The sequence below is a fragment of the Sinohyriopsis cumingii genome, unplaced genomic scaffold (assembly GCF_028554795.1).
Source record: "Sinohyriopsis cumingii isolate HCF-2022 unplaced genomic scaffold, ASM2855479v2 utg000229l, whole genome shotgun sequence".
Taxonomy (NCBI): Eukaryota; Metazoa; Mollusca; class Bivalvia; order Unionida; family Unionidae; genus Sinohyriopsis; species Sinohyriopsis cumingii.
In genome coordinates, this window is record NW_028315879.1 from 4448953 (window position 1) to 4467956 (window position 19004).

The following is a 19004-nucleotide window of genomic DNA, read 5'->3' on the forward strand; positions in this document are numbered from 1 at the left end:
TACGTTTTTCTACGTACAGTATCATGTGGTAAAAACAGAATATCTGCTTGATGAACTTCATTAGGAACACTAACATCGAAATACGCGTACTGAATTCGTTTCGGTGGTGGTAGATAAGTTTGCCATATTGCCTGTTTGGATAACCACGCTTTAGCAGTAGAATGTTTAACCGCTGCTGCATCAGCAAGTTTACCAATTGCTGCTTTGCCTCTCCAGTATCCTCTTGGTGAATAATAAATTAATTCCATTATATATTAGCAGACCCAAACGCTAATTTACCTTTCATCGCGGATCTTACTAACCATTTAGCTAATGATTCTCTAATATTTTTATTTTTTATAGAATTTAATGCATGAATTAATTTCGCATCTGCAATATGCCTGTCTTGTAGATTTTTACTCTTATACGCAACATCATGAACATGACAAGCTCGATCAATAGCGTTTACTGGTTCCTCGCCTGGTTTTGGTTGATCTTGATTATCAAGTCTGATATCAAGTCGAGTACCAGGACCGCAATAATTATATCCTGGTAGATGTTTTTCTCCTGAGTATTTAGCCCATGGAGTACCTGGAAACCTTGACATCAAATTAGCAATATCACCACCGCGCTTATTAGGTAAAAACGAAAATTTCTTTCTACCGCACACAGAACATTTTCCACCATACGCTATTTTTTTATTTTTTGTTATAACCGTAGCTAAATCAGTAGTTGGAGTTTTAACTTTACAGCGTAAACAATATAAATTCATGTTATAATATATATGGATATAATTGAGTTCTCAGCAACTCGGCAGCGAGAGCCAGTTAAACACCATCCTGCGCTACCGAATTCCATCAGAATGATTATCATAGGACCATCTGGATCGGGTAAGACGCAGTTATTACTTAATCTGATAATGAGATGGTTGAAATGGGATAAATTATATTTAGTAGCACCATCCGCTGATGATCAACGATGTTATGAAGTATTAAAAGATTTTAACGAAAATGCAAGATTACTGGACGAAGATAATGATGTTATAGAGTTTATAACAGATATTGATGAAGCACCGTCCGTTGATGTTTTAGACGGATTTATTAATAATTTAGTTGTGTATGATGATGTGATGCTAGATAAACAATCAAATCCAGCCAGAATATTTTCTCGCGGCAGACATAAAAATACAGATGTGATCTATGTTACTCAGCGGTATACACAAATACCAAAAGTGATCAGGGACAACTGTAATATTTTAGTTGTGTTTAATGGTGTAGACACACACACGCTGCGAAATATTCATCAAACCTGGTGCAGCGGTGACATGGATATAATTAAATTCAGAAATTTCTTCTCACGAGCGCAAGCTACTCCGCATGGATTTATAACAATAAATTTGTACGATCCTAGAACAAGATATCGTGTAGGTCTTGATAAAATATTTGGATAGTAGGCGTGATGATAAAATTAAATTGAATTAAACAGATATCATTAATATAATGAACAAACTGTACGTGGCTGCGTCAAGGAACCACTAACAAATGTGATAAAAAATGTCGTGGAGAATATTGCAAAAAAACATCTTATAAAGAAAAACCCTCATGCTGGTCCACGAAGTTGTGTTGGATGTAACAACGGCGTTAGAGGATTATATCAGATTTGCAAAAATTGCGGTGGAGATCGATACAGAAGTTTAATGATATATTACAGAAAAAGAAAAAACATAAATCCAAAAATAGAAAAACCACCATCAGAACTTAAATATTACTTGAAACATAGAACAAAAGATTCCCAGGATTCAGATGAAGATTCCCAGGATTCAGATGAAGATTCCAAGGATTATTCAGAATAACATAGCAGAGAGAGGGCCTTGTCTACAATTCTGTTTGGGACAAACAATAATCGTAGACGTGGTATTGACCTCTAAGAAGGGTCACTATTGTTTTTTTTGTCTAAAAACAAGGGTGACCATTCCCTAAAGTGGTCTGATCGCCCTCTCTGCTGCTAGATTTCATCTTATGTATTTTGTTACCACCTGTATATTTGAAAGCTATATTGCATACATCTTTCTTTTTCGTTATGAGGGGAGGTTTATATATACATATGTTTGTTAGTTAATTCTTTTATTGTTTTTCTTTCATTACATGTTGTTATAATGTAACTTTGTATGTTGGACTTGACCTTGTCCAAAACTGAGTTCATTTCTGCTTGACCTGAGGTCAAGTAGAAAATTATATGATCTTGTAGCTGAGAGGATTCTTGTTTCTAACTATTATGGTCGTAATAATATACATAAAAATACTATCTGGTGAAACCTGTAATTCTTTCAGCCAAGCCAGTTGCAAAACAGGAGACTAAAAAAAAAAATTCTGACCATCCTGACATCATGACCTTCTATTTGTCTTCTTCTTTTTCTGGCTCAAAGTCTTCTTTGCCTATCTCCATAGATGTTCTGTATTCATTTTTTCTTTCTTTGCTAATAGTCTAGTCGAATTCTGCATACAGAGAAAATCTCATCGACATCGTCGTCGGAAAAATACACTTTAGACTGCTTGCTCGTTTATTTTACTCGATCCGTATACTTCGGTTTGTTTTAGTTGAAAATAACTGAAATCGTTTGGACGAGACGTTTAGCATTAAAATAAAATCCTGCATGAATTCTCATGGAATAGAAATTCAGCTGGTGTTTTGGATTCGTAAATGAGAGGATCGTTTTGTTCAAGTGTTGCTGAACACATTCGATGAATATTTAAAAGAGGAATATGGTTTGATCTCCAATAACAATCTCGACTTGAGTGGTATAAATCATTTCTACCAAAGCCACTTCCCAATAAGCCTCTTGATCTGGTTGGATGGCTTTAGGTAATTTGGCTGTGAAACAACATAATGCCTTGTTGGGAAGCACATCCATAGGACTCTCACTGGGTAATGTCAAATAAAATTGAGCAATCATAGTTCGATGGTTCTGGTTTCCGAAGCGTCACTCGCTGTCAAAGGAGAATGATTTTCCGTATAGGGTTCCAGGAAAAGGAAACTACTGTGATTGGAAGAGTTATTGTTTTGATTGGCGTTGAAACTACTGTTGATACTGTTACTGTCCGTATATTTCAACGAAAAACTGGGCTGAAGATAGTCTAATACAGCTGCTGAGGAAAATAGTCCATAGTTGTTGCAAACTCAGATTGGCAGTGGCTGCTCCGCGTTCACAATACATAATAAATATTTGGCAGAAAAGGTCGATTTTATTTTTAGGGAAACGTTCTCTACAACACACCCACGGTGGTTATTGTTATTGCTGTGTCTGTATTCCTGAAGAAGGGAAATCTGAGAAGGAGAATTAGCTCGATATGTTCCCACTTTACGTGAACAAGAATATTTTCGATATCGTAAACGTCGTGTTCTTTCTTGGTAACTCGATATAACTGAGGCAAGTAAAAAAAATAAACATTTTAACACTTCTCTATTCTAATCTTCCAATTTTTAGTTTTGTTTTACCAATTTAAACCGAATCTACCATGTTTAAAATTTAGACTTCTTAAATGATTGGTAGGTGTATACATTTTACAGAGAGACAGAAAATGATTTTCTTAACAGGTAGGAACACTTTATGCCCGATGCATAAATTTCTTTTCTTTCCATCTTATTTAATATCTATAGAAGATTAGGTTACGTTTTGCCCTTTCCAATCTCGAAAACTAATTGTATATTCTCTCTCTCAAACTTTGCTTTGGCGAAACAGAATTTCCTATTCAAACAGCATTTCAACCGTAAACTTGAAAATCAGAATTGAAAATGAAAATAAATAAATCAAAATTGACAAAAACAAAATTTGAAAAGGAGAATTGAAAATGATTATTTAAAAAGAAATTTAAAAAGTAAATCTCGAAATGAAAACTAAAACAAAATGATAATTGAAGAATAATAAAAATAGCAAGCATTTAAAAACCAAATTTGATGAGGAGAGTTGAAACTGAAAAAGTTGAAAATAAAAACTTAGAAAAATAAAATTTAAATTTAAACATTGTTCACTTTTATATTGTTTTGACAATCTGCTAAAATTACATTCGATATTTGCACACGTTGTGGGAAATTGCTATTTAATCTCCACTAGATTCAGTATTAGTTTAGAAATGTGGTTTTTATCTTTTGCTCCAGCTTATTATAATTTGTCCGCATACATTTTCAGCAACCATTCAAGCCCGATTCAATTTAGGAATTTTAGTCAACTTTTATTCTTAAGCCACTTTTTCCAAAGCTTTTACCGGAAATTTATTTCAGTTGAAATCCGTATGTGTTTCGGAACTTTAGTGCAACTTTTAGTCGTAGCCAACTTTTATTAACCTTTCCATCGGATTATTTTCAGTAGGTGCTAAAGTTCATTCGAGATGAAGAATTTTAGTGCTACATTAAGTTTGGGTCAATTTTTCTAAATATTTTCTTAAAACTGTTTCAGTGTCACTCAGACTTTCGAAAATTTGTCCTACTTTTAGTCTCGGTCATCTGAATATAATGCTTCGGATTTTTCTCAGTCTCCGCTAATGTCCAGGATATTTTAGTAATTTTAGTACGGCTTTAAGTATAAGCTAATTTAATCTAATGTCCTGCGATTTGTTTTCAGGCTCCGTTAAATTCTTGGACAGTTTCGTAATTGTAGGATTACATTCTGTCACATCTGTTTTAGGATTATTATGCGTGATTTCCTTGATTACAGTTATTTATAAACGTTGGTACAATACATGCAAATTTACTAACACCGCCAATATAGTCTACATTATAGCTAATGCTATATATATATATATATATATATATATATATATATATATATATATATATATATATATATATATATATATATATATAGCTGCGGGTAGTACCGTGTGTGCTATCTGAGGTCAACCACTTCAAACAATGTAACAATGTAGCCCCAGTAGTGGTCATCCACTTTTAACATTTACCTTCAATGTTAAATCTATTGGCCTATTTAACATCGGATTTTCCGCTTAAGGATATAGTGCCTTCAGCATGTAAGTTTACAGGTGCTTTTATACTTATCATCTGAGGCCCAAGTTCCACTCCCATGTTAAACCTATTCACATTGTATATAGGATTTCATATACGTACCTACAGTGGCGCACATTGGGGTCAACCTAACAATGCAATCTGATTAAAAGCAGATCCTCGCTGTCATAAGTGAAGATCCGACAGCACTTCTGCAACACACACATATCCGACTCAAACTTGGCTCTTGAAAATAAATGGAAAACTAATAAAAGAGACCCGACTGACAAGGCGATAGTGTGAATACTTATTATAATACGGCACATGCACGTTCCCAAAAAAAGTTTAATTCTATCAAGTATACAAGTTTTTATTCTTGCCATAAGTGACTCGTTTGTTTTTGCTAAAATAGTTTTCGTTGTACGTTGTGAAAATTATATCCTTTTGCAAACTTCAGGATTTTGCAATATTCTTTAATGTTCACTATGAAAAGAGCGAGAACAACGCAAACTTCCGTCATTCCTTCATTTTCTTTAAAATTAATATTTTGAAACTATAGTTTAATAATTTTGATCAGTTTATAACGACATCGTTTCTTTCAGTCACTTTTGCACGCAGTACCACACAAGCTTTCACAACAGCCTAACCATTCATGACGTCTGAAACTGTTCTGACTTCTGTTTGAAAAATGAAAACCGATATCACCAAGCAGCCTGCCGTTTGCTGTAAACTCAAAAACAAATACGCACACAAACATGCACACACGTAAAATCCTGTTTTCGGTCAGTATCTATATTTGTAATTGACGTACTTATTTCGTATCATTCTTCCTTGTTGAAATGGCACATCTCGGTAGTCTTATATAGGAACCATGTAGATAACAAGAGCAGAAAATCATCTTCTACTGACCTTTGCCGGAATGGTCTATATACGATCCTCTCAGTACTTATTTGGCCACATTTGCTTCAGTTAGTGTGTATGTTATTTTATTTATTTTTCTATAGCTGAGCAGTGATGTGTGGTAAACTAAACTGGTTATTATAATATATACACATCACATTTGCGCCTCTGGACACCCAACAAAGATATAGAAGTTTATAAGGTATGGAGGTGGTGACGCTTTTTCCACCAAAAATTCGAATAATCAAAACAAGTACATAAAATCCCGATCACATCTAACCATTTGAAGGCTCTATCTTATAATGGAAGGTGAGTGTTATATAAAAATACGGATACATTAATGAACTAGCGCACGCACATAATCACACAAATGCAAACAAACGAGTAAATTCTAATAATTGAAACGCCTTGCGAAGCAAAGATGCCTTCACATGAAATTGTTTCGTTGGTCATGAGATTGCTTGAAGATAGCTACAACGGAGCAATTATCGTCTTTATTACTTGTATGCGGCCATCTGGCCTAAATATGTAGGTTGACACTTGTATGCAGAGTACCACTTATCGTGAATCTCTAGTATACAAAAGGAAGGATAGCTGACAATTATCGATATACGTGGTCTTTGTTTAGAATTACACGCTATATTTGATTTATTTGGATGACTCATGGAAACACTTCGACATTAGAGGGTTTCGTTTATTCTTTAAAATCCTATTTGAAGTGGACAGCATAGCACTAAAAATGTTTTGATGAAAGATCTTAGGTAAGTTTGCATTTAGTAGGCCTAAGCTTTTAAAGTTGAATTTAAACTATAGAATAGACGTCTAATAGTCAAATATATATATATATATATATATATATATATATATATATATATATATATATATATATATATATATATATATATATATATATATATATATATATATATATATATATACGTACGTACATGCAGAGAGACAAACACACATGCATATATGCATATAGTGATGCATACAGGATGACAAAGAGACAGGAAAACAGTCAAAGGGTCGATAGATAAATACATACATACATGCCTGTATCATCCGATTAAGTTATTAAGCTATTGTGATTCAGTTTTATATATATATATATATATATATATATATATATATATATATATATATATATATATATATATACACGCCTACGTATTTTGTTTCAGAAGTTGAAACATCGGATATCCTAAAATAAGTCTTTTTTTGTCATGTCATTGTATTATAAAAGCAGGAATGATGGTGATGACAGCGACGATGATCGTCATCATGTTCATTATTATTAAATAATAATAATAATAATAATAATAATAATAATAATAATAATAATAATAATAATAATATGTTACTTGTTTAGGCTCTTACAGAAAGCACACAAAAAAATCAAGATAACAAGATTTGTAAAATTTAACAAATCATTTAATTCCCTAGATAGGCAAGGTAAAAATGAGAAAAAGAACTTACGGTTTTACGAACCAATCCAAACAAACCCAAGAATTAAAAATGTCATATTATTAAAAGTCCTAATTGCAAATGAGTTAGAATCCAGATGAAATCCAAAATGGAAAACGATGACATCTGCTGTAACCTGTGAAGTGCTGCAGTATCAACAGTATTTTGCTGAATCACAGAAAATATTATTCCAGTTTTTGAATTCTATATAAATTTCGATAAATGTCCTTGTCCAAGAATTAATTTAAAGCACTAGTATTTCCAGGGAAAACAATTACTTGAGATCCACATAATTTGAATAAAATAAAATAATTAACCCAAACTGGACACAACATAAAAAACCTGGACGTATCAAGTGTTAAGGCACGACTGAATATTCTTTTTCAAATCATCAGTAATAAGTCTAACTACAACGCAAAACAGATGCCCGGATGAGGGTCACATGTTCATCATTCAAGAACAAAATAGAAGCTTTTTACATGCCTAACATCACGTACTCCCAGTATGGCCTTAACTGAAATCAATGGTTCTACTATGGAAAAGAATTTTAAAAAACAATTTTAAAAAAGTTTGTTTACCAGACCTGCTACTGTTTCTGTATCAATGTCAGGACCTATGTCAGCATTAGATACAATCTAGTAAATAAAGTTACATTACAATAGTACGTAACGGAATAAACAATTAACAACTAACAAACAAACAATTAAATTAAATAAAATATAAATTAAATAAATTATACATAACAAATAATAATAATAATAATAATAATAATAATAATAATAATAATAATAATAATAATAATAGTAGTAGTAGTAGTAGTAGCAGTAGTGGTAGTAGTAGTAGTAAAGCACTGATAGTAGCCCTTGTAGTAGTAGTAGTAGTAGTAGTAGTAGCAGTAGTAGTAATTCTTGTTGTTGTTGTTGTTTGAGTAGTGGTGTGGTGGTGTGGTGGCATGAGCAATTTAGACACTTAAAAAGTGTCACATGAGCATGAAAGGCCAAGCCAATATCAATTCATGGGAATGAAACAAAACTCTCTATATGTTATTAAACATCAGATTTATGTAACTATTTGCACTTCTTTGTAACCATTTTCCTCATTCCATCGATTTGTACGCGTTTTTTCGGTGTATCCAGTATCTTCCTTCCATCAATTTGCATTCGTATTTCTGCGTATCCATTATCTTCATTCCATCGATTTGAATTCGTTCTTCTGTGCATCCATTTCCTTTCTTCCATCGAATTTGAATTCGTTCTTCTGTGTATACATTACCTTTCTTCCATCGAATTTGAATTCGTTCTTCTGTGTATCCATTACCTTTCTTCCATCGAACTTGGTTCGTACTTTTGTGTATCCATTATCTCCTTTCCATAAATTTGGTTTGGTTTGTGTGCATCCATTATATTTATTTCATAGATTTGGATTTTTAAGCTTCCTAAATTTATCCCATCAAACATTACGACTTAAATAGAATTTGTATGACGATTGGAGACACGAGTTAACCGACAGTCGGAATGCTATATTTAATTAGAAATATGCATCATTAAAGACTATAAGATAATAAACTAAGTAACAGAAAATGTAAAACCAACAAGTTTCGTAAAATTGAACAAAAACATTATTTCCTTAAAATACAAGCTAAGGTTTAAAAGTAACTTACAGCATTTGAATTAAATCACAAATAATCCTAAATCTTATATCACAAATCCTAAAGTATAGATTGTTCCGAATGAATTCCAAGTCTTTAATATACTGATGTACCAATAGCCATGACTGTGCTGATGTGCCAACAGTTTCGCTGCATCACAATTATATAATCCAGAATGTTTTTAAAAGATTTCATATTAAGCCACAGGAATGTTTAGTCCAAAATGGCAGTGAGCATTTTGTAATTCCAATGAGTAATTTAAAGAAATAATTCTTCTTAAATTATATCTAAACACAACTGAAATTGATTCCACAAAAACTGATATTTAAATAGGAATTAAAACTTATTTACGTGTCCTTTACTTATATAAAGACTGTCACCTGACTTTTGACACAACAAAATGCTCCGGACGTAAGTCATATCCAGTGAATACTTGAAGTAAATTCGCAAACAAGGTCATATCTATTTAATCAAATGTTATCAATCAGCTAGACCATGCTTTTATTTTTCAAATTGGAACTAAAATCTAAGTAAACATGTCGTTTCCAAGTGATCTTTTTCTTAAAGTTTAATCTACAATCAAATACAAACGTTACAATGAAGTAACATCCACAACCACAATCTAATATATAACATAACATGAATAAATAGGGCGTAACACTTTGCAGAATGTTTTATCGCTACATTCTCTTTCAATCTTCGCGATTTATTATTTCGCAATTATTTTGCTCATATTTAATACTGTTTAAACCATAGTGTTTAAAGTGCTTCATGTACATATTTATACACTTACTTCTTTACCTACGTGTGCAAAGTAACAACAAATTCAAGCCAGCCATGAAACTAAAGCAGGTGTTATCGTTTGCTTCCTCTCTTGCTTTCAAATAACAGATGAACAGAATCTACTTTAACATAAGGAAAACAAATTAAAGCAATGATACATGATTCACAACAAAATGCACAAACTAGACATTGCAGTATTTTTGATCCGCTTCTAATAAATAGTGTTAATGATACTCTGTCCCCAATGATTCACACAACAAAATATGTACAATCCTAGTTTTCAGGCCATTCAATACACTAATAATGCAGAATGTGGACAGAAAACAAAGATCTCCATTCAAGTCCCAGCCTTCATGTTGGCTCAGATGTGCAGAGGACACTTACTTTAATTTCCGTCCTATCCCCTTGAGGCTCAAACGTCACCAATTTAAAGAAGGGATTGTGTCACTGTGATAACTGGTCATTATTCAACTGTACAGAGTTGAATCGTCGGTAAAGTTACGGCGACCTCAGGTTTATCAATTTCTTATGATCTTTTCTTCACCATTGGACTAAAACGTTGGGACGCATTAGACGATAATAGATGCAAGGTAAGAAAAGTTATGTACACCTTTTCCAACGAATTTGATTCATTCGCAATGGTTTGGCCGAGTTAACGGATTTGCAATTGCACCGATTTATCTTCTTGTATGGGGTATATTTTCCATGGCATGATATTATCTAGGCAACACTTTAGTGAATACGAATAGTTCAATATCTTGAGACAAGTTACAAATATAGGATTTTAACATTCGAATAATGAAAATATTAAGCCATGTTACAATTATTGTATTTAGGCTTTTGAATATTTCAAATCTCGAGACAAAACACAATTATTGGAGTTGAACATTTGCATATTTCAAATCTTGCTACAAGCTACAATTATTGGATTTGAGCATTTGAATACTTCAAATCTTGAGACAAATTAAAATGTTGGAGACCACTCCGCTCCGGTGGCCTAACGATTAAAGTGTCCGCCTCGGAAGTGGGAGGTCGTGGGTTTGAAGCCCGGCCAAGTCCTACTAAAGACTTAATAAAAAATGGTATTTACAGCTGCCTCGCCTGGCGCTCAGCATAAAGATTTAGTGTTATAACTGGTCGACCTTGTGTCAGGATAGATGTGACTGGGTCGGACTTGTGTCAATATAGATGTGACTGGGTGGTACATCATGCTACGTGTCTGCGGCATGATGCCCAAGTGCTAGACATCAATTTAAACTGCCACACTACAGACATCGTAGCGATATCACTTAAAGATTGTTTAAGCTACGTTAAAAATCCATATTACACACACAAACAAACTTCCTGGATTTGAGCATTTAAATATTCAAATCTTGAGACAAGTTAAAATTATTGCAATGGAGCTGAAGATGTATATGTGTACATAACGTTACGCTGGATACTTGTGCAACGTATTACATGTAGAAATCAGCCTGAGAACGCTTCTGAATTTACAAAATAAGAACCCGCTTCTGTATTGTTGTTGTTGTTGTTGTTGTTTTCTTTGGGGCGGGGTAGTCGGCAGGCTTTGTAAATTTTCTGATAAGATCTTGTGGTCACCCTGATGGCATAATCAAATTGCATCCTCTTCCCCCACAATCACCCTTGTTAACACTTTTTTAAAATACCAGTATGATAAATATTTCCACCAAGATACAACAGTTGACAGGAATGACCCTATGACTGTAGCATATACTTTTACACACCGAAATTGCTACACTAAGATATTTCGAAGACTGGTTCTATGACGATAGCATGTAGGTTTGCACACCGAAATTGCTACACTGAGATATTTCAAAGGCTGGTTCTATGACGATAGCATGCATATTTGTACATCGAAAGACGATAGCATGTAGGTTTGCATGCTGAGAATATTGAATGCTAATCCGATCCTAAATATTAACATAGTGGTCGGAATTAACGTTTCAGGAAAGTGAAAATATTCGCCGTACTCGGACAGCATCGCTGTTCTGAAGTCGGATATCTTAACCCTAGTAATTATGATGGTGGGGTGGGGAGCGGAGAGGAGAGGAAAGAGGTCTATAAAAACAAAAACAGCTCAGTTTGAATGACGCTAATTACGCTAAGTGACTTCCGTCCGTTCAATGAGTAACACGTTAGTCCAGGCGGAAATAGTAGAAGATAGTTGTGCTAAAATACTTGATAAAAAGATTAACACCTTATAAGAATGCTGTAAAATGCGACATGAATGCTTTATCAGTTAAGATTCATCTCTGCATGTCAAATTCGCATTTCTATCAGCATTGATATCACATTAACCATTCATTATTTCACCAGTGTACGATGTTTTGACGATTAATAAAAGGAATATATGTCTGTCTGTCTCTGTCTCTCTCTCTCTCTCTCTCTCTCTCTATATATATATATATATGTGTGTGTGTGTGTGTGTGTGTGTGTGTGTGTGTGTGTGTGTGTGTTTTGAGTTAAAAGAATAAACCTCTTCCTCTTTGGGAGAAACAATTTACAATATACAAATGTAACACAACACGCGCACGGATACACACACACACACACACACAAACACACACACACACACATGCGCGCACACCGAGATAAAGTCTGACATATTTCTATGTTTGAAAATGAGAGTAAAGTTTATGAAACAAAATCAGAATTAATGTGCTTCATGAAAATTCGTGTTATAAGTTCGAAGAACCAACTTGACTTCACCTCGTTCCAAGGCAAATACTGTTATCCGTACGGAGAACAAACTTGCCGTCACAGGCCTGTTCCAGGCTAATGATAAAGGAAACCAAGCGCGTGAACAAGAACAATGCCTAAGATAAGAAACTACAATATGTATAAAAGATATATCTTGCTAAAGGTATGCTTGGCTAAAGTAGCACAAGAGATATAACATATAGATTACATTATTATTATCACATAGACTACAAAATGAGTATCATACAGACTGCAGTATGAATATCATATATAATACAGAAAGAGTATCATGTAGACTACAAAATGAGTATCATACAGACTGCAGAATGAGTATCTTACAGACCATATTATGAGTATAATGTAAACTACAGTCAGTATGAATATCATGTAGACTACAAAATGAGTGTCATACAGACTGCAGAATGAGTATCTTACAGACCGTATTATGAGTATAATGTAGACTACAGTCAGTATGAATATCATGTAGACTACAAAATGAGTATCATACAGACTGCAGAATGAGTATCTTACAGACCGTATTATGAGTATAATGTTGACTACAGCATGAATATCATGTAGACTACAAAATGAGTGTCATACAGACTACACAATTAGTGTCATATAGACTACAGTATGGGTATCCTGCAGACAACAGAATGAGTATCATACATACTACCTAATTAGTATCATACAGACTACAGTGTGAGTATCATATAGACTACGTAATGAGTACCATACAGGATGATTATCATATATATATATATATATATATATATATATATATATATATATATATATATATATATATATATATATATATATATATATATATATATATGGAGAGACAGACAGACAGACAGAAGGTCAGAGAGGGATAGATAGATAGATAGATAGATAGATAGATAGATAGATAGATAGATAGATAGATAGTGAGAGAGATAGAACGAGGTATAGATGTTATGCAGTTTAAAGATATATTATATGGTAATTTTTTTGCAGACCATGTACTGTGGAAAATGGGTCAGCATCCTAATCGTGGGAAATTGTGAATATCAGAATCTTGTGATAAATCATCCATTTATGTCTTAAATATGTCTTGCTTTGCCACGACAACATGCCATTTAGCATTTGAATGCTAACTCTATTGCCTTCTGTAGAAGGACGAACAGCTGGCTTTAAATAAATAATTTTTGATATTCATTTGGGAACAATCATCTTTTGAAGTTTAACCAAACCATGGGTCATTGCCTATGATCCGTAAAGCGCAATGATGCTTATCTGATAATTTTGGTATTATTCAATCTTTTATTTTGGAGTGCTGACGTTTCTTGATGATGCGGATTAATATGCAAACATTAGGTGCTGTAGTAGTTTTTCTTATGGTTTACGTCCCATTAGTTCAAACACTAAACTACAAGTATCTGAATCTCACCGGGGACCTTATCATCGGCGGCTTACTTCCGATGCACCACTTGAAAGAGGGTGGCGGTTGTAGTGACATTATAGTTGAGAATGATGGAATGCAAGCTCTAGAAGGAATGTTGTACGCCATTAGAAAAATTAACAACGAAGTCCTTCCGGGTTTTAAGCTTGGAGTCGTTGTTATGGATACATGCTTTAGCGACACCGTCGCCTTAGATAGGACAATGGAGTTCATCAAGCAAAAGATCAAGATGCAAGGAAGTAATTTCTGGACATGCGCAAATGGATCTGAACCAGTGGCTATCGCAGATGAGAATTACGTGGTTGGCGTGATTGGCGCTACGTCCAGCGCCGAGTCCATTCAAGTTGCAAGCCTCTTACGGCTTTTCAAAATACCCCAGGTAAAGAAATATATCATGCGATATTTATTGATATCACTAATTCCTATTGATGTTAAATTATATATGTGTATCTCATTCTAGGTTTACAGTAGGTGACTAGTTCGAAGTATAACACATGTTCCTTGATTTCCGTCAATATTTTGAAAATATTTCTATCTATTATTTTCATAACTCCTTTAGTTAAGAAATAAACGATATTGTTAGGAAATCATTCCATTTCAGTAACAAAACTAATACCAAAGTTTAACGTGCACTATTTTGATAACCGTCCTTTGGATGACGTTTAGAGAGTCAGTATTGATCGGTCATATATGTGCTTGTATTTCGGATCGTCAGTCATTAGTTTTTCGATACCAATAACGCCATCTATATATACATACACACACACACACACACACATATATGTATATATATATATATATATATATATATATATATATATATATATATATATATATATATATATATATATATATATATATATATATATATATATATATATATAAAGAGAGAGAGAGAGAGAGCATGGTATGATACTTGACAACGGTGAATAGATGATAAAAATGGCTCGGATCCTGGATGCATATCGGAGATAGTAGGGTAGAGATAGTAGGGGCGGAGGTACTGAGTGGTGTTTTGTTAGTTTGCTTTTGTTTCGTTTTGGTTGGGTGCATTGCACAGATGAGTTTCGATCCTCTATTCAGTCTCTTGTGATTGAAAGTAAAAATTAATGGTCACATGTTTATGTTAAATTAAAAGTGTAGATATTTTTAATTGCTTGGATCTCGAGTTAGATTTCATTCAAAATTAGCATACAATAGCTTGAATAGCTTCGACAAAACATTACATTTAATTTTTGGATCTGTGTTCTTGCTTTCTAAGTTTTTTTATCAGAGTCAACATAAGGAAGATTTGTGAAACTAAGTAATGCCGTTCGTACGCGGTCAGAGATTTCAAAAATTAGAAATAATGATACAAATGTGGAAGAGAAAGAAAAAAATAAACGAGTTCATGTGTCAGTGATGAAGCATTTTGTTATCTATATTACAAGGAAGACACCTGACTGCAGATGCATTGTACCTGGTGGAAAATCTTTACAGTGAGATTCTCCATGAATAATGCTTTCTTAGATTCAAAGTTTTGTTAAACCTCCTCAACAATCACCTTTTTGGAGTTGGGATCGGGATTGGGCTCGCGTTAAATAGGTGGGAGATAGAACGGCTGTGATGAAAGCCATTTGATAACACAGAAAGCTATATTCATTTAATGGAACTCACCCAAAGACGTATGTTGCTAGACTGCGTGTGAATATGACGGGTTATCTCAACAGGTTTTTCCTTCGGAGTATATCGTTCATGAGTGAATCATTTCAAAGAATGAACCCGATTAGTTGGTATGTACACGTTAACTAGAAGATTAATCGTCGATGAGTCTTTTTTCTTTCTTCTTTAAATCCATTATTTCTGTTTATGTTATTTCTTTACAGATAAGCTATAGATCTACAAGTCCGGAACTAAGTGACAAAGGGCGGTATGATTATTTCAAAAGGACCGTACCATCAGACATTTACCAATCAGTCGCCATCGTTGAACTTCTGAGGTAGATGAATCTGACTTTCTACCTTCTTTTTGCTTCTCACATGACGTCAGTGTTGATCCTATAAATATCATATTTCATATCGTTACATACAACAAACTTTCAATAACGTTGCCAGTTATAATGTCATACAAGATAAAACAGTGTTTGATGTATCATAATGCAGCTCAAAGTTATTTATTTCCATATTTTTCTGATTTTATTTCGTTTCCTAAAGTAATCGAAAAATTCTTAATATTGAGACAATTTAAGAAAAAGGCTGAAGTTCGTTTAATAAATTCTAGTTTTTGTCAGAAATGTTACTGCAAATAATCACTTACACCCTATGCATAGGTTTCAAAAAGCTGTTAATACTTCTCTGACAACGCAGTGATTTGTAAAATCTCTTTAGAAATAGTTTCTTTTGCGGATACAATGTGACCGAACAGTTATGATTGCGCGCACGTGTATGTGTCTGTCATTTGAGTCTTCTCGTAACCAGGACTTAGTCTACACCGATTGAATAAGGATAATGACATATATGTTGTATGATGTGTTGTTACGCTGAGTAGATGACAACGATGACAACGATGACAACGAAGACTTTGAAGTCTGAATGCAAGTTGTAGCTAGACTGTGAGCGGGGGTGGGTCTCAAAGAGGGAAATAAACTGTGACTGTGAGCGAGGGTGGGTCTCAAAGAGGGAAATAAACTGTGACTGTGAGCGGGGGTGGGTCTCAAAGAGGGAAATAAACCGTGACTGTGAGCGGGGGTGGGTCTCAAAGAGGGAAATAAACTGTGACTGTGAGCGGGGGTGGGTCTCAAAGAGGGAAATAAACTGTGGGTTGGCTGAACGGGGAATGGGGATTGGCATCAAAAACGGAAATAAACTGTGACTGTGAGTGGGGATGGGTCTCAAAAGGGGTAATAAACTGTGGATTGCCGGGCGGTGAATTGGGCTGGGCATCATAAAAGAAAACAAACTGTGGATTGACTGGACGGTGAATGAGGATGCGCACCAAAAAGGGAAATAAACTGCGCATCGGCTGGATGGTGACTGGGGATGGGCATCAATAAGGGAATAAACTGGACTGGCTGGACGGTGAGTAGGGATGTGTATCTAAAATGGGAATAACCTGCGGATTGGCAGGACGGTGAATGGGACTGGACATCAGAAACGGAAATAAACTAGATTGACTGGACTGTAAATGGGGATGATAACCAGTAAGGGAAATAAACTGTCGATTGTCTTGACGGTGCGTGAGAATGTGTATCAAGAAGTGAAATAAACTGCGAATTGACTTGACTCTGAGTTTGATGAGTATAACAGGGAAAATAACCTGTCGATATTTTTTTTAACAGGAGATTAAAATGGACGTACATCACTGGAGTTTTCGAGGATTCGAGTTATGGGGAGCAGGGCTTTCAGTTAGTGATGAAAGCCGCTTCTCAGTATGGAATTTGTGTTGCGTACTCTAGGAAGATGAAACGATATTTCTCAAGCGAGGAGGAGAAGAAGCAAGAGATGAATGATATCGTGGATGCACTTAATGACCACAATAACACAAATGGTACGATCCTTCCCAAATTCAACTGTCCGTCTGTCTGACTTTGCCTGTCTCTTTTTGTGCGTCCATTTTCTCCATTGCAATTGGGGTATCCTTACAGTTTTTATCCCCTCTTTGCCAGCAGCCTATTTATTATTTTCATATCAACAACAGCTGAAGGATGAATGTGGATGGGCATCAAAATAGAAAAATAAACTGTGGATTGGCTGGACGATGAATGGGGATGGGCACCAAAAAGGGAAATAAACTGCGGATTGGCTGGAGAATGATTGGGGATGGGCACCAAAAAGGGAAATAAACTGTGGATTGACTTGGCGGTACCTCGTACTATGGACCACTTATTCTTTTTTTTTTTTTTTTCCTTATTTCTCTCATCCACCCTCATGGCTAGTTATAAATAAAAAAAATAGAATTAGTAGTTAACAGATATAGATACTCATAATGCTTGACGTTGTATATGAGAGGCTCTGGGTGAGAAGGGGTGGGGCGACAAAGACAGTAACAGAGTAACACTTTGTAAACACGATTTCTCTCACCTTCATATTCCCAACTCGGCTAGCTCTACCTACTTCTGTCCCACAACTTAAATCTTGTATCCCTTGTAAACGATTCATTTGTAGTCCGCTCAGAGACTGTTTCCATTCTCTCATTATCGGAGAAAAGTGTCGGAATTAACCAAGATATCTTCTAGTCACTCAAGCGAATCAGCTGTTTACCTGTTTTGAACTTAAAGCTATACTTGATCACAGTCGATACACGTTATAAATCGGAAGACGCGGTTCGGAAGAACAAACTGAGCTGGAATTACAGAGACGAATGGATTCCTCTCTGTTATTGTGCCATCTGGTTACTGTCGTGGAATCCTATCCCACTCCCCATCCCTCTTACCATGAGGTGGAAGTGTTAATTCCATTCGCAATGAGGATTATGATCGACCTCATTATTTTAAAACATAACGTAAGTTTTCTTTGAGATCTAGTAAATCATTTGCTGGACAATTGCATTACTAAGAATAAGAAGTAAAACACTTGTCCAATGTGTTAATAAGAATAAATAGTCAAACACCTATCCAATGTGTTAATAAGAATAAATAGTCAAACACCTATCCAATGTGTTAATAAGAATAAATAGTCAAACACCTATCGAATGTGATAATAAGAATAAATAGTAAAACACCTATCCAATGTAATAATAGGAATAAATAGTAAAACACCTATCCAATGTGTTAATAAGAATAAGTAGTAAAACACCTATCCAGTGTGTTAATAAGAATAAGTAGTAAAACACCTATCCAATGTGTTAATAAGAATAAGTAGTAAAACACCTATCCAGTGTGTTAATAAGAATAAGTAGTAAAACACCTATCCAGTGTGTTAATAAGAATAAGAAGCAAAACACCTATCCAGTGTGTTAATAAGAATAAATAGTCAAACACATATCCAATGTGTTAATAAGAATAAATAGTCAAACACCTATCCAATGTGTCAATAAGAATAAATAGTCAAACACCTATCCAATGTGTTAATAAGAATAAATAGTCAA

General features: G+C 34.4%; 1 protein-coding gene across 2 annotated transcripts in view; it reads left to right on the forward strand.

The window, feature by feature from the left end:
• Positions 1–10210: 10210 nt before the first annotated feature.
• LOC149774467 (metabotropic glutamate receptor 4-like) overlaps positions 10211–19004 on the forward strand; it is a 69764-nt gene continuing 60970 nt past the window's right edge. The window contains exons 1-4 of one of the 2 annotated variants that reach the window (XM_089945252.1): positions 10211–10365; positions 13496–14319; positions 15806–15918; positions 17257–17465. In XM_089945252.1, the coding sequence (XP_089801378.1) occupies positions 13828–14319; positions 15806–15918; positions 17257–17465 (814 nt within the window). In that variant the 5' untranslated portion in view covers positions 10211–10365; positions 13496–13827. The remainder of the gene's footprint in view (positions 10366–13495; positions 14320–15805; positions 15919–17256; positions 17466–19004) is intronic. The other variant, XM_089945253.1, reaches the window with a different exon arrangement.